Source organism: Argopecten irradians, chromosome 11, assembly GCF_041381155.1.
Source record: "Argopecten irradians isolate NY chromosome 11, Ai_NY, whole genome shotgun sequence".
In the NCBI taxonomy this organism is placed as follows: Eukaryota; Metazoa; Mollusca; class Bivalvia; order Pectinida; family Pectinidae; genus Argopecten; species Argopecten irradians.
The window spans coordinates 23,512,358-23,527,520 of record NC_091144.1 but is presented as its reverse complement, the minus strand read 5'-3'; the positions used below and the strand labels follow the sequence as shown (position 1 = coordinate 23,527,520).

General features: G+C 37.2%; 3 protein-coding genes across 3 annotated transcripts; all 3 read right to left on the bottom strand.

Annotated features, from left to right (window-relative positions):
* Positions 1-3,656: 3,656 nt before the first annotated feature.
* On the bottom strand, positions 3,657-7,664 carry LOC138335768 (uncharacterized). Its single transcript, XM_069284933.1, has 4 exons — positions 7,593-7,664; positions 5,844-5,988; positions 5,299-5,453; positions 3,657-4,801 (listed from the first exon to the last, which is right to left on the bottom strand). Exons 1-4 carry the CDS (start codon positions 7,639-7,641, stop codon positions 4,644-4,646), a joined length of 507 nt encoding a protein of 168 aa, XP_069141034.1. The 5' UTR covers positions 7,642-7,664; the 3' UTR covers positions 3,657-4,643.
* Positions 7,665-8,718: 1,054 nt separating this feature from the next.
* LOC138334492 (uncharacterized) lies at positions 8,719-11,598 on the bottom strand. The gene is made up of 3 exons (XM_069283150.1): positions 11,586-11,598; positions 9,634-10,175; positions 8,719-9,368 (listed from the first exon to the last, which is right to left on the bottom strand). The coding sequence occupies exons 1-3, from the start codon at positions 11,596-11,598 to the stop codon at positions 8,814-8,816; spliced, it is 1,110 nt and encodes a 369-aa protein (XP_069139251.1). The 3' UTR covers positions 8,719-8,813.
* A 739-nt stretch (positions 11,599-12,337) lies between these two features.
* On the bottom strand, positions 12,338-13,942 carry LOC138335767 (uncharacterized). Its single transcript, XM_069284932.1, has 2 exons — positions 13,235-13,942; positions 12,338-12,970 (listed from the first exon to the last, which is right to left on the bottom strand). The coding sequence occupies exons 1-2, from the start codon at positions 13,751-13,753 to the stop codon at positions 12,416-12,418; spliced, it is 1,074 nt and encodes a 357-aa protein (XP_069141033.1). The 5' UTR covers positions 13,754-13,942; the 3' UTR covers positions 12,338-12,415.
* Positions 13,943-15,163: the final 1,221 nt, after the last annotated feature.

The following is a 15,163-nucleotide window of genomic DNA, read 5'->3' as shown; positions in this document are numbered from 1 at the left end:
TAGGTGCATGATACATGAGGCTGCGTTGTATAATTTTAAGAGTAAATTATCGGGTAGTGTGAGACAACCTTTTGACCCCTGGAAATTCATAATGAACTCTTTTATCCTTTGAATTAAAAGAGTTCAAATATGTCTTCAGGGTGAATGGATTATGCCATTGACTTATAGTTATTCTATGACCCCATGTCCTGTATATAAACTTGTAAATCTTAAATTATAGTTGTGCTATATATTTATATCCCAAAGTGTTGGTTGGAAATAATTTTAATTTCATGTTCAATACCAAAGGCATGAAATGTCTTATACAGACCGACAACTTGTGATATCATGAAGGTCTGTAACAATAGGTATTGTGTTTTGTTTTAGTACAACACTATAGAGAAAAAAATACCCAAAGAAATTTTGCCAAATAACAATTTTGTTATAACCCAAAATTTAAGACAAAGCTTTATAAGAAAAATGACATCTGAAGGAGTTATGAATATTTCTTTATTTCTTTCATAGAATTCAAGAATAAGAAATCCTATGATAAAGAAGCCATTGTATTGTTTGAATGGAATTTTTTAATCAAGGGGTTGAAATTTACGAGTGAAAGCATTTTGGAAATGTAGAAAGGAGGAAGTGATATATCAAGGTTGTCTCCCTTATATTGTGCCATGTGATGCTATATTATATATATTACAAACTTTACCATACAAATCTGTCAAGTTTATACATGAAACTTTTTGTATTGTCATTATACTTTTTTGTGACAAATATGATCAATAAATTTTTTAATGATACACTTTATTGCTTGTTATGATTCTAAAAATAGATGAGTATGACGGTGTCATTATGATCACTGTCTATAAAACAAATATGTAACTAAAGAGGCACATGTAGGTCTTGCCTGAAAAGGTAACCATGGACAAGTTGCCTGAAATATGGTCACCATGGAGAAGTCTTATTTGAAACACATGGCGAAGTCTTGCCTGAAATATGGTTACCATGGAGAAGTCTTGCCTGAAATATGGTTACCATGGCGAAGTCTTGCCTGAAAAATGGTTACCAAGGACAAGTCTTGTCTGAAATACGGTTACCATGGAGAAGTCTTGCCTGAAATATGGTTACCATGGAGAAGTCTTGCCTGAAATATGGTTACCATGGAGAAATCTTACCTGAAATATGGTTACCAAGAGTCTCGACTGAAATATGGTTACCATGGAGAAGTCTTGCCTGAAATATGGTCACCATGGAGAAGTCTTGCCTAAAATATGGTTACCATGGAGAAGTCTTGCCTGAAATATGGTCACCATGGACAAGTCTTACCTGGAATTCGTTAATTCTTGCCTGCAATGATTACATGAGCAAGGACATGAACAAGTCTTTAAGGCTGTTTATAGACAGGGACTTTTGTAGAGAAGGTTTTGTCAGTAGAATGAAATTGTTACATGTAGTCTATATTGTAGTAATCTAGCGTTAGTGAATGCTGTCAGCCCCAAGAATACCTTTGTTGATCATTACACATTTTCTAGCCCACCATCATCAGATGGTTGCATTTTAGGACCGATCGGTTAACAAAATGGCCGCCAGGCCGCCATCTTGGATTTTGATAGTTAAAGTTTGTTACCGCTATTTCTCAGAAAGTACTGAAGGGATCTCTCTCAAATTTCACATGTAGGTTCCCCTAGGGCCCTAGTTGTGCATATTGCATTTTAGGACCGATCGGGTCAACAAGATGGCCGCCAGGCCGCCATCTTGGATTTTGATTGTTAAAGTTTGTTACCGCTATTTCTCAGAAAGTACTGAAGGGATCTCTCTCAAATTTCACATGTAGGTTCCCCTAGGGCCCTAGTTGTGCATATTGCATTTTAGGACTGATCGGTTAACAAAATGGCCGCCAGGCCGCCATCTTGGATTTTGATAGTTAAAGTTTGTTACCGCTATTTCTCAGAAAGTACTGAAGGGATATGTCTCAAATTTCACATGTAGGTTCCCCTAGGGCCCTTGTTGTGCATATTGCATTTTAGGACCGATCGGTCAACAAGATGGCCGCCAGGCCGCCATCTTGGATTTTGATAGTTAAAGTTTGTTACCGCTATTTCTCAGAAAGTACTGAAGGGATCTCTCTCAAATTTCACATGTAGGTTCCCTTAGGGCCCTAGTTGTGCATATTGCATTTTAGGACCGATCGGTTAACAAGATGGCCGCCAGGCCGCCATCTTGGATTTTGTTAGTTAAAGTTTGTTACCGCTATTTCTCAGAAAGTACTGAAGGGATCTCTCTCAAATTTCACATGAAGGTTCCCCTAGGGCCCTTGTTGTGCATATTGCATTTTAGGACCGATCGGTCAACAAGATGGCCGCCAGGCCGCCATCTTGGATTTTGATAGTTAAAGTTTGTTACCGCTATTTCTCAGAAAGTACTGAAGAGATCTCTCTCAAATTTCACATGTAGGTTCCCCTAGGGCCCTAGTTGTGCATATTGCATTTTGGGACTGATCGATCAACATGATGGCCAAGAGGCCGCCATCTCGGATTTTTGATAGTTAAAGTTTGTTACCGCTATTTCTCAGAAAGTACTGAAGGGATCTCTCTCAAATTTCACATGTAGGTTCCCCTAGGGCCCTAGTTGTGCATATTGCATTTTGGGACCGATCGGTCAACAAGATGGCCGCCAGGCCGCCATCTTGGATTTTGATAGTTAAAGTTTGTTACCGCTATTTCTCAGAAAGTACTGAAGGGATCTCTCTCAAATTTCACATGTAGGTTCCCTTAGGGCCCTAGTTGTGCATATTTGCATTTTAGGACTGATCGTTTAACAAAATGGCCACCAGGCCGCCATCTTGGATTTTGATTGTTAAAGTTTGTTACCGCTATTTCTCAGAAAGTACTGAAGGGATCTCTCTCAAATTTCACATGTAGGTTCCCCTAGGGCCCTTGTTGTGCATATTGCATTTTAGGACCGATCGGTTAACAAGATGGCCGCCAGGCCGCCATCTTGGATTTTGATAGTTAAAGTTTGTTACCGCTATTTCTCAGAAAGTACTGAAGGGATCTCTCTCAAATTTCACATGTAGGTTCCCCTAGGGCCCTAGTTGTGCATATTGCATTTTAGGACCGATCGGTTAACAAGATGGCCGCCAGGCCGCCATCTTGGATTTTGATTGTTAAAGTTTGTTACCGCTATTTCTCAGAAAGTACTGAAGGGATCTCTCTCAAATTTCACATGTAGGTTCCCCTAGGGCCCTAGTTGTGCATATTGCATTTTAGGACCGATCGGTTAACAAGATGGCCGCCAGGCCGCCATCTTGGATTTTGATTGTTAAAGTTTGTTACCGCTATTTCTCAGAAAGTACTGAAGGGATCTCTCTCAAATTTCTTATGTAGGTTCCCCTAGGGCCCTAGTTGTGCATATTTCATTTTTGAACTGATCGGTTGACAAGATGGCCTTTAAGCTGCCATCTTGGATTTTGATAGTTAAAGTTTGTTACAGCTATTTCTCAGAAAGTACTGAAGGGATCTCTCCCAAATTTCACATGTAGGTTCCTCTAGGGCCCTAGTTGTGCATATTGCATTTTAGGACCGATCGGTCAACAAGATGGCCGCCATCTTGGATTTTGATTGTTGAAGTTTGTTACCGCTATTTCTCAGAAAGTGCAGAAGGGATATGTCTCAAATTTCATGTGCAGGTTCCCTTAGGTCCCTAATTACATTTTGGGTCCGAACGGTCAACAAGATGGCCGACAGGCCACCATTTTGAATTTTGATAATTGAAGTTTGTTACCGCTATTTCTCAGAAAGTACTGAAGTGATCTGTCTCAAATTTTATATGTAGGTACTCCTAGGACCTGCATATTGCATATTGGGACTGATCGGTCAACAACATCTTTGATTTTGATTATTGAAGTTTGTCAGTGTTATATATCTCAGAAAGTACTGAAAGGATCTTTCTCAAATTTCATATGTAGTAATATGTAGTAAAAAGTTGAAAAGCAGAGAAAAGATCCGTCTTTCTATTGTCAGACATAGATCATTCTTTGGTGGGCGCCAAGATCCCTCTGGGATCTCTTGTCTTAACTACTTGCAACAGACGATGAGCACATTTTTACTTTCAAAGTTTTTAATAATTATGTACAGCAGTGGTTTAGAACATGGACTTTCAAAGGGTTTTTATGGAAATAGTGCATAGGATTTTACGAAAGGTGGCAGTTTTGCAGTTACGTTGATATCAAGCTTGACCAAATTGGGATTCTGGACAAGTTTACAAGTGTGGCCATGTCTGGATCATGACGGATACGAAAAAAGGCTTGCTAGATAGGGTTAAGGTTGTGTCCAAGGATCAAGTGAAGATGAAAATGTGAAAAATGCAATAATGAGAAGGGATGGCAAACTTCTTCAATATTTTGGCAACAACGTCAATGCATGTCGACATAAAAGATGTAATTCAAGATCGTTTGGTTCGATACCAGCTTTGCATACTCGGACATATAAACCGTATGTTCTAACCTCAGTTCAAGGTCTTTGTCCATAAGCAAAACTTCTTTGCAAACAATCGTAGCGACCTCCACATAAAAGCACGCAGAAGAATCCAGTTTGATATTTCTAGTGCCTCTGTAGATGGTGAACGAGCGTCTAACAAGCAGACCCCGCTTTGCCAAATTTCTAGTATCTGTTGTTCTCGTTGGAGTATGGCGGAGGAGGGGACACTGAAGCCTCCACGGTCAAGGTCGGGTTGTCTTGTCCCGTCACGGCTCCTGGTGGGGGATGGCTAGCACCTCTTATTGGGTTAGGGGGAGGATGGACTGGTTCGCTACCTTGTACTGAAATAAAGATGAGAATTAACAATCAACGTCAATGAGAAACTTCACAATGGGCAATTGACTTAAACCTATGCTTGTACTGACACTTGTGATGCTCATATCGGGAACAAACTGGTTCTAATGAATTGTCACAGCAACAGCTAATGACTAAACAGCTAATAAGAAATGATATATTTCATGGCAATGAAGCAGATATCTAATAAATAGTTTAAAGATTTACTGATTTGATCTTTGGCTTAGAGTTTTATGTTGTTTTTTTTTCTCTGAAAATGACAGACATATTTATTCATGGAACGACTCTTCCTACTTTTTGCAGAAGTGCCGTATCAAATTCAATATGACTGATAGATATCCGTTAATCGCATGTACAGTAAACATAATTGATTAAACAAAATAAATGAAATACATAATGTACACACAATATATTATTGAAGATACATATTCTGCACTTCTAAGCGTTATGACAATATATGATGTCAATACAAGTGTATACTTACAGACGAGATCACTTTCACATTCGGAGGGACAAGCTTCGATCTCGTTATCTGGTGTAAGGTCTATAGGTTTGGAATTTTTGTAGATACAGATGACAATGATGACGATAGCGGCGATGAAAAGAAGAACACCGATGACAATGCCGGCTATCATACCACTGAAAATTAGGTCATATGGATAATTGCACAAGAATTGAGTTGATATAACACATAGTACGACGGCATTCGTTCATGAATATCTACACAATTTCAGTAGTAATTGATTTAATGGAGAAAATATGGATTGATATCTTTTAAAACAAATTACATAGTGTTTAACAAGAAAGTTTTATTTTGTCAAACTTAAAAATTCAACAGACAAAGAAAAATACGGTCATACGTTTTGAAGTAAGAAAATTTGCTAAAAAGATTACAATATAAATACACGCATAGAACATGTTTCCAGAATTTTGTTTCTGTATATATGATGTGGGTTCATGCTACGACAAACAATGCTATTCAAATATAAATTCTCCCAGATTTGAGATGGCAAAATCGTCAATATTTACGCATTTGTCTTTGAGGTACAACATGTTCGGTAGACTGTATAACCACAGCAGCCAGCGTCACAATACCCGTAGTAGGAATAATACTCCTGGCTATAGGAGTAGGAGTAGGTCAGGTACTGATAACAAAACTCACCGGCATCACAACCTGTAATACAAAGTAGGTCATGTCACAACCTGTAATACAAAGTAGCTATAGGTCAGGTCACAACCTCTAATACAAATTAGGTCATGTCACAACCTGTAATACAAAGTAGCTATAGGTCAGGTCACAACCTCTAATACAAATTAGGTCAGGTCACAACCTGTAATACAAAGTAGGTCAGGTCACAAACTGAAATTCAAAGTAGGTCAGGTCACAAACTGTAATAAAAAAGTAGGTCAGGTCACAACCTGTAATACAAAGTAGGTCAGGTCACAACCTGTAATACAAATTAGGTCAGGTCACAAACTGAAATTCAAAGTAGGTCAGGTCACAAACTGTAATAAAAAAGTAGGTCCGACACTGGTGGAAAAACTCACCGGCATCGCAACCTGTAATACAAATTAGGTCAGGTCACAACCTGTAATACAAAGTAGGTCAGGTCACAACCTGTAATACAAATTAGGTCAGGTCACAAACTGAAATTCAAAGTAGGTCAGGTCACAACCTGTAATACAAAGTAGGTCACGTCACAACCTGTTATACAAAGTAGGTCACGTCACAACCTGTAATACAAAGTAGGTCACGTCACAACATGTAGTACAAAGTAGGTCAGGTCACAACCTGTAATACAAAGTAGGTCAGGTCACAACCTGTATTTTAAGTAAGTTATGTCAATTTGTACCACAACGGAATTGATACAATACAAAGTAGATATATCATAATTAAGATACATATTATGGTATAGGTCTGTACTGGTGTAATATTACCACCAGATCAGTTGAAGATGTTGGTTACATTCCGGAATGAATTGTTATAGAACTGGTAGTATCATGGACAAAACATTATATAGTAGAAGAATTCCTGATTGAACAATAATATCGTCACATCGAGAAATATTCGACTAATAGAAGTTTGAATTATCGAAGTTCTACTGTACTTCCCAATATCAATGTAATTATTGTACGCGAAATTTAATTAAAGATACTCCACCGCTGATAAATAGTATTTGTTCTCTATCAAAAACAGGAGCAGACGATTTAGTATTTTTCTTCAGTTACAAAAGAAACTTACTCTACACCATTACCACCATTGAAAATTTTGAGCTTCTAATTTAACTTAAAGTTTAAAATATAGAAAATAATTTATTGCATATCGAAAAAATTATGTGGCACCGTATTTAGAATGAAGTACTGATTGCGCATGCACCAAAGGCAAAATAAATCATTTGATATTATTTTTTGTGTAAGTTAGACATATATATACACGATTAAACACCAATTATTGTTCAAATGATGAATATCATTTATGCTCTGTCGGCGGTGGATCATCTTTAAATAATAATGCTGATATTGTCGAGTAAACGTACGTATATTCAAACAACAAAATAATCATCAAGAATTCATGGACTTATTGCCAGATTGTGGTGGCAATCTAATCAAACATAACTTAAGCTAAGGTTAAGTATATGTATACTGTAGAAAATAAACGGAAGCTAGGACGAGGTTCGAGCCTTTAAATTTACAATACAATAACGCAATTTCTTTGATAATAAATTATACTGATAAAAACTAAATCATCATTACCATTAATCATAGCAAGCTACTCACCTAAGATATTAAAGAGGAATAGTAAGAGGACAGCTAGGAATCCCGTCATGGTCGAGCATTCATTAGGACAGGACGTGGTCTAAATAGTTGTGTATTTAACAAAGGTCAGTTCGTAATCCATTGTGTGATCGACGGATATAGAGGAATTACTCCAGTTTATTGGTTTATAGACTTGCTGTTTAAGCTCTCACCTAGATGTCACTGTTATATTTTTAATCTAACTTGTATTGTTGCCAGTTCAATGCACTCTATAATGAATTACGGAGTAGTTTGAATTTACAATTCTATTATATATTTTTTTGTTATTATTTGTGTTGTTGTTTTTTGCAAGCAAAAATGAAATATTTCAATAAAGCAACTTATAAGCAATGCAAATCAACCAAATAATCATTTTATACTACATGTATATGAAGGGATTTAATTGTGGTTTCTTTTTCCTGTGTCTAGGACATATCTAGGACTATATGTGACCAAAACCAATTATTCTGCACATGTCGACAGAGTAAGACGAACGTATTTGTGTATTTTTTGTTACTTTACAAACTTACGTATGTCACGTAGTGAAGTAAACTAGAACTCTTCCATTAGACTGGAGCAATGGCAAGATCTTAACGAAATTTCCGGCATCATTCGGAAATTAATTCCCGAAGATTGCCGAAAATTCATATACATCAGATTTTCTTCGACTACAGGGCCGGTTTCCATGGTAATAACACAAGGAATGAGTGAAAGATAGGCTGATTGTTTTTGTTTAATTAATTACTTTTTATTTACTTCCTATTTACAACATAGACGTGTCAGGTTCAGTTGGTAAAGAAAACCAGAAGACCTCTTCCCCTTGCCAAACAACACCGATATCAGCAAGTTCTAGGGAGAGTTCGAACTCAAAACTCGAAGGTGGAGGGCTGCATGTGATTTTGAATTCTTTCGCAAAGAATATATATATAAAACACCCAATTTTGGTTACTATATATAAGACTCCCTAAATAGACGTAGCTTAGATATGCAGTGCAAATGAGAAACAATACATATACAACGTAAATTATAACAAAAACAAAATCGTTTACATGAAAATTAAAGTATTATATATTTATTAAAGAAATAATAATGAATATGAAGAGCATGCTTAAATCAATTTAGGAGAATTAATATAAAACGTTCACTAATCCTAGTTTGTTATTTCTGATAAACACGACGTGGAGATTGTTCCTGCGTTTGCATCTAAAGTCCAATCTTTACGTGGCGTTGGCGGTCTTTGTGTGTCCTGTCTTTTCTCATCCTTTCTTTAACATCGACCTTCACCTTCGCTCTAGCCTTGGCCTCTAACCTGAGTCGTTCCTGTCTCTCCTCTTCTTGCTTTACATCGAGCACAACCTCCAGTTTTCGTCGAACGACTTTCATGTTTTCCAAAGTAATGAATTTGATATTCCCGATAGTTGCGGCCGCCTCGTTTAACTTTGTCGGGGTTAAGGTCGAGATGACTTTAGACCTTTTTGTGTTTGTTGATAAACCATCCTCGTTGTTTACGTCAATAACGGTATTGTCGTCAAGTTTGACTCGCCATAACATGGGTGCGACCTTTGAATTTCCAAAAGGCGATGGGGATCCGTCTGATTTCTTTACCACACGGAATTTACTGTAGAGGGCGCGCTTATCAACTCTAGGTACACTGGTTACTTGGCCGATGTGGTGTTTAGCCTCAGTTTCGTCAGGGAACTTACGTTTACGTGACATGCTATCTTGTGAGCCTTTGGCTTGTAATATGTCATCGATGTTCTGTAAAATACAAAGTGTTAAAATACTTCATCAGAAAATTTAATTGTTTGTATTTTTGAACTCTTTATACAATTACTAGCATTCCGTTGCTGTTCTGTCAAATAAAAATAGATGTTCAAAGATTACAGTTCGGCCTCAATACTCATCATCGAGCATTGCTGTATTTGGGAAACAAGTCGAACGACAAACAGAATGACAGCACAAAATTGGCCGTGAAAAAGTAAAGACAAAAATCATAATTATATCTTTCAGATTCGTAATTTACCTGCGACTGATAAGTTGGATATTGGTAAGACTCCTTGTAGTTATCATTGTTCCATTTGTCCTGTTCTGTAAGTTGAACATTACATTGACCTTTGACACCACGAGAAACGTCTTGTCCCTCTGTCATCTGCCAACCTTTCTTTCTATCCATGTTGTCTGTCCATGTTGTATTGCCGCGATACATCTGGACTTCAGTGTCATTTCTCAAACTAATGGTTTTATTTGCCAATGTTCCGTTGAATTGACGACAGCTTCCATAAACTGCTGTCGAATTGAGAGAAGGGTACGATTCTTTGACGTTGTTGACATCATAGATAGTTTGATACGATGTCCCGGTTTTGTTCCACAAGTAATGGTTTGTGTAGATTGAAGTTTGGTTGCCCGTGTGCCATCCTAACACGCCGTTCTGTCTGTGCGTGACATTGGCATCAATGCCACTGCGGTACCACGGTGCCTTCACCCTGGTTTCTTGGGCTGAGTGTGATGATTGCTTGTATCCGTGATATAGTTTAGTATCATTCCAACCGTAGGTGTTCGGGAGTACTGCTCAGTTCCAACGTTGGTACAGTTCAAGGTTCCGTTTTTGCGGCCATCATTTCCTCCATTAGTTGGCACCCTACCATGATAATGTCCTTCATGGTTGTGAACCTCATGAGATTTGCTGACCAGATAGTGATGATTATTCTGTGGTATGAAACAAAATTCCCCGGTTAATTTCTTTCTAAGTGACTGATAACAGGCAGTAATTGATAGCGGTATTATTTTTATAAACGTAGAATTAAAATCATCTGTGCTATATAGAAATAACTCTAAAACTGTCATGGTACAGTGAATATGGAGTCTAATATAATCACGCATGTAACTTACATGTATGTAAACTCCGAATTTACAGCAGGTATTCAAAAGCAAATGTGGGTATATACAAACGATATGGGTGTAGCGTAAAACGTCTCTTGATGAGAGAATATGACTATTAATCTTAAGCCAAAATGTATGCAGCAAAGGAGGTTGAAGTAGTGAACGAAAATTGCAAAGAATTTGTTTAATCACTTTCAAATTCGGAGTTGCTATAGGTGAAAGTTATTTTATCTTGTAATCTCATGGTTCATTAGGTGATGCTAAATTTTTCGTGTCTATCGTAAAATGTCTCTTGATGAGAGAATATGACTATTAATCTTAAGCCAAAATGTATGCAGCAAAGGAGGTTGAAGAAGTGAACGAAAATTGCAAAGAATTTGTTTAATCACTTTCAAATTCGGAGTTGCTATAGGTGAAAGTTATTTTATCTTGTAATCTCATGGTTCATTAGGTGATGCTAAATTTTTCGTGTCTATAAACCAACTGATTGTTTAGAAGAAAACAGTATTAAAACTCATCGAACTGATCATTAACTACAGTTATAAAACAACCACAAAATCTTAATGCACATCGATGTTGCGGTGTTTTTAAATTGTAATCTTGTTTTGCAACGCTTTATGCATGAAATAAAATCATCCAGGATGACCAAAATCTGTCGCTCAAATTACATACCTTTTCCATTTTGTTAAGGTGAAAAAACGCAGTATCTTCGCCGTATCCTTGGGATGGTTTCTGTAAATACATGCTTACGTTGTTTGATCTATTTGGGAGTTTTAGAACTGTGACTTTTAAGATGTTCCGAAAAGCGCGCTGCAGTAAGTTACACTGGTTGCCGATGTAACTACGTCTGACGTCATAGTCACCAAGTCACGAAACACTGGATTTGGTTTGATGACGTCATGTCTTTGTTTCGGATGATTCCCAGGTAGCAGACCATAGAAGATATGCACAATTAATGGTATTTGAGGTATGTGTCTTACAATTGTACATAAGAAAATAGATGAAAACATTACCTATATAAAAGTAAACATATTATTAAACTTAACTACATTTGATATTTTAATATGATGTCTAAACAAGGATTGGCCTATTTACCAGGTCTTTCCATGCAGGTGAAAACAATGCATCATTTTCTCTTTAAATTCTATCAGAACATTTTAATCGCAATGGCAGAATTGGCCATTTTTAAGATACATTTGACACCTCGTTATCGTATTTGCTTCATGTAAAGCAAGCATTTTTGATCCAGACGCACTTTCGAATGATCCCAAATTTTTAATCTCTAACCAATTTTATTTAGCATGTTTTTAAGAAAATATGATACCTGAATATAACTCTACGTATCGGATGTTCTAATCTTAGAATACACCCGATTTTAAATTGTTTATACAGGCTTCGAATCAGGGACTACCCGTCTAATAAAAATGTCACTCCTGACCAAGCTGTGTTCCTATAATCTGCTTCCTAAGGTAGATTTCCTCGAGTTATTGAAGTACTCAGTCAGAGGAAAACCAAAGATTCCAGTTTGAGACTTTTAATAATTAAAATAACACAGGTTTTGATTGTCTTGCATACTTAGAGAATCCATTTGCAAGCATGGAATCCTCGGAATGCTGTAAATGGCGATTTTGATTATTTTTCAAGCATCAAAAATGGCTCAATGACATATTTAACCGGAAGTGGTATCGCAGTATTGACGACAATTTGCAAAGATATTATTAACACCCTTCAGAAATCGACAAGACGTACAGAATAATCCAAAGAAGATGGCTTGCATGAAAATTAAAGTATATTTATTAAAACAAAAATAGAGAATATGAAAAAACGTGATTAAATAAATCTAAGAGAGTTAATATAAAACGTTCACTAATCCTAGTTTGTTATTTCTGATAAACACGACGTGGAGATTGTTCCTGCGTTTGCATCTAAAGTCCAATCTTTACGTGGCGTTTGCGGTCTTTGTGTGTCCTGTCTTTTCTCATCCTTTCTTTAACATTGACGTTCATCTTCGCTCTAGCCTTGGCCTCTAACCTGAGTCGTTCCTGTCTCTCTTCTTCTTGCTTTACATCGAGCACAACCTCCAGTTTTCGTCGAACGACTTTCATGTTTTCCAAAGTAATGAATTTGCTATTCCCGATAGTTGCGGCCGCCTCGTTTATCTTTGTCGGGGTTAAGGTCGAGATGACTTTAGACCTTTTTGTGTTTGTTGGTAAACCATTCTCGTTGTTTACGTCAACAACGGTATTGTCGTCAAGTTTGACTCGCCATAACATGGGTGCGACCTTTGAATTTCCAAAAGGCGATGGGGATTCGTCTGTTTTCTTTACCACACGGAATTTACTGTGGAGGGCGCGCTTATCAACTCTAGGTACACTGGTCACCTGGCCGATGTGGTGTTTAGCCTCAGTTTCGTCAGGGAACTTACGTTTACGTGACATGCTATCTTGTGAGCCTTTGGCTTGTAATATGTCATCGATGTTCTGTAAAATACAAAGTGTTAAAATACTTCATCAGAAAATTAAATTGTTTGTATTTTTGAACTCTTTATACAATTACTAGCATTCCGTTGCTGTTCTGTCAAATAAAAATAATGTTCAAAGATTACAGTTCGGCCTCAATACTCATCATCGAGCATTGCTGTATTTTGGGAACGAGTCAAACGACAAACAGAATGACAGCACAAAATTGGCCGTGAAAACGTAAAGACAAAAATCATAATTATATCTTTCAGATTCGTAATTTACCTGCGACTGATAAGTTGGATATTGGTAAGACTCCTTGTAGTTATCATTGTTCCATTTGTCCTGTCCTGTAAGTTGAACATTACATTGACCTTTGACACCACGAGAAACGTCTTGTCCCTCTGTCATCTGCCAACCTTTCTTTCTATCCATGTTGTCTGTCCATGTTGTATTGCCGCGATACATCTGGACTTCGGGGTCATTTCTCAAACTAATGGTTTTATTTGCCAATGTTCCGTTGAATTGACGACAGCTTCCATAAACTGCTGTCGAATTGAGAGAAGGGTACGATTCTTTGACGTTGTTGACATCATAGATAGTTTGATACAACGTCCCGGATTTGTTCCAGAAGCAATGGTTTGTGTAAATTGAAGTTTGGTTGTCCGGGTGCCATCCTAACACGCCGTTCTGTCTGTGCGTGACATTGGTATCAATGTCACTGCGGTACCACGATGCCTTCATCCTGGTGTCTTGGGCTGAGTGTGATGATTGCTTGTATCCATGATATAGTTTTAGTATCATTCCAACCGTAGGTGTTCGGGATGTACTGCTCAGTTCCAACGTTGGTACAGTTCAAGGTTCCGTTTTTGCGGCCATCATTTCCTCCATTAGTTGGCACCCTACCATGATAATTTCCTTCATGGTTGTGAACCTCATGAGATTTGCTGACCAGATAGTGATGATTATTCTGTGGTATGAAACAAATTGCCCCAGTTAATTTCTTTCTAAGTGACTGATATGAGGCAGTAATTGAAAACGGTATTATTTATAAACGTAGAATTAAAATCATCTGTGCTATATAGAAATAACTCTAAAACTGTCATGGTACAGTGAATATGAAGTCTAATATAATCACGCATGTAACTAACATGTATATAAACTCCGAATTTGCAGCAGGTATTCAAAAGCAAATGTGGGTATATACACACGATATGGGTGTAGCGTAAAATGTCTCTTGATGAGAGAATATGACTATTAATCTTAAGCCAAAACGTATGCAGCAAAAGAGGTTGAAGAAGTGAACGAAAATGGCAAAGAGTTTGCTTAATCACTTTCATATTCGCATTTGCTTTAAGTGAACGTTATTTATCTTGTATTTTCATGGTTCATAAGGTGATGTTAAGTTTTTTCGGGTCTATAAACTTCCAACTGATTGTTTAGAAAACAGTATTACAACTCATAGAACTGCTCATAAACTAGTTATAAAACGAACCCAAAATCTCAATGTACATCGATGTTGTGGTGTTCTTAAATTGTAACCTTGTTTTGCAACGCAATGCATGAAAAAAATCATCCAGGATGACCAAAATCTGTCGCTCAAAGTACATACCTTTTCCATTTTGTTAAGGTGAAAAGACGCAGTGTCTTCGCCGTATCCTTGGGATGGTTCCTGTAAATACATGCTTACGTTGTTTGATTTATTTGGGTGTTTTCTGTGACTTTTAAGATGTTCCGAAAAGCGCGCTGTAGTAAGTTACACTGGTTGCCGATGTAAGTCACGGGACACTAGATTTGGTTTTATGACGTCATGTCTTTGTTTCGGATGATTCCCAGGTAGCAGACCATAGAAGATATGCACAATTAATGGTATTTGAGGCATGTGACTTAAAATACATAAAAACATTACCAGTATAAAAGTAAACATATTATTAATCTTCACCACATTTGCCATTTTAATGTAATGTCTAAACAAGGATTGGTCCATTTTCCAGGCCTTTCCATGCAGGTGAAAACTATGCATCATTTTCTCCTTAAATTCTATCAGAAGATTTTAATCGCAATGGCAGTATTAGTAATTTTAATTTAATGTCTGAACAAGGATTTGTGTATTTCACAACCAAATACAGTTCAATCAACCGTTAAATATTAAAAGGCTTTGATCACCAAGTAGCAAACAATTGCACGACTTATACAAATGAAATTTTTCTCCTT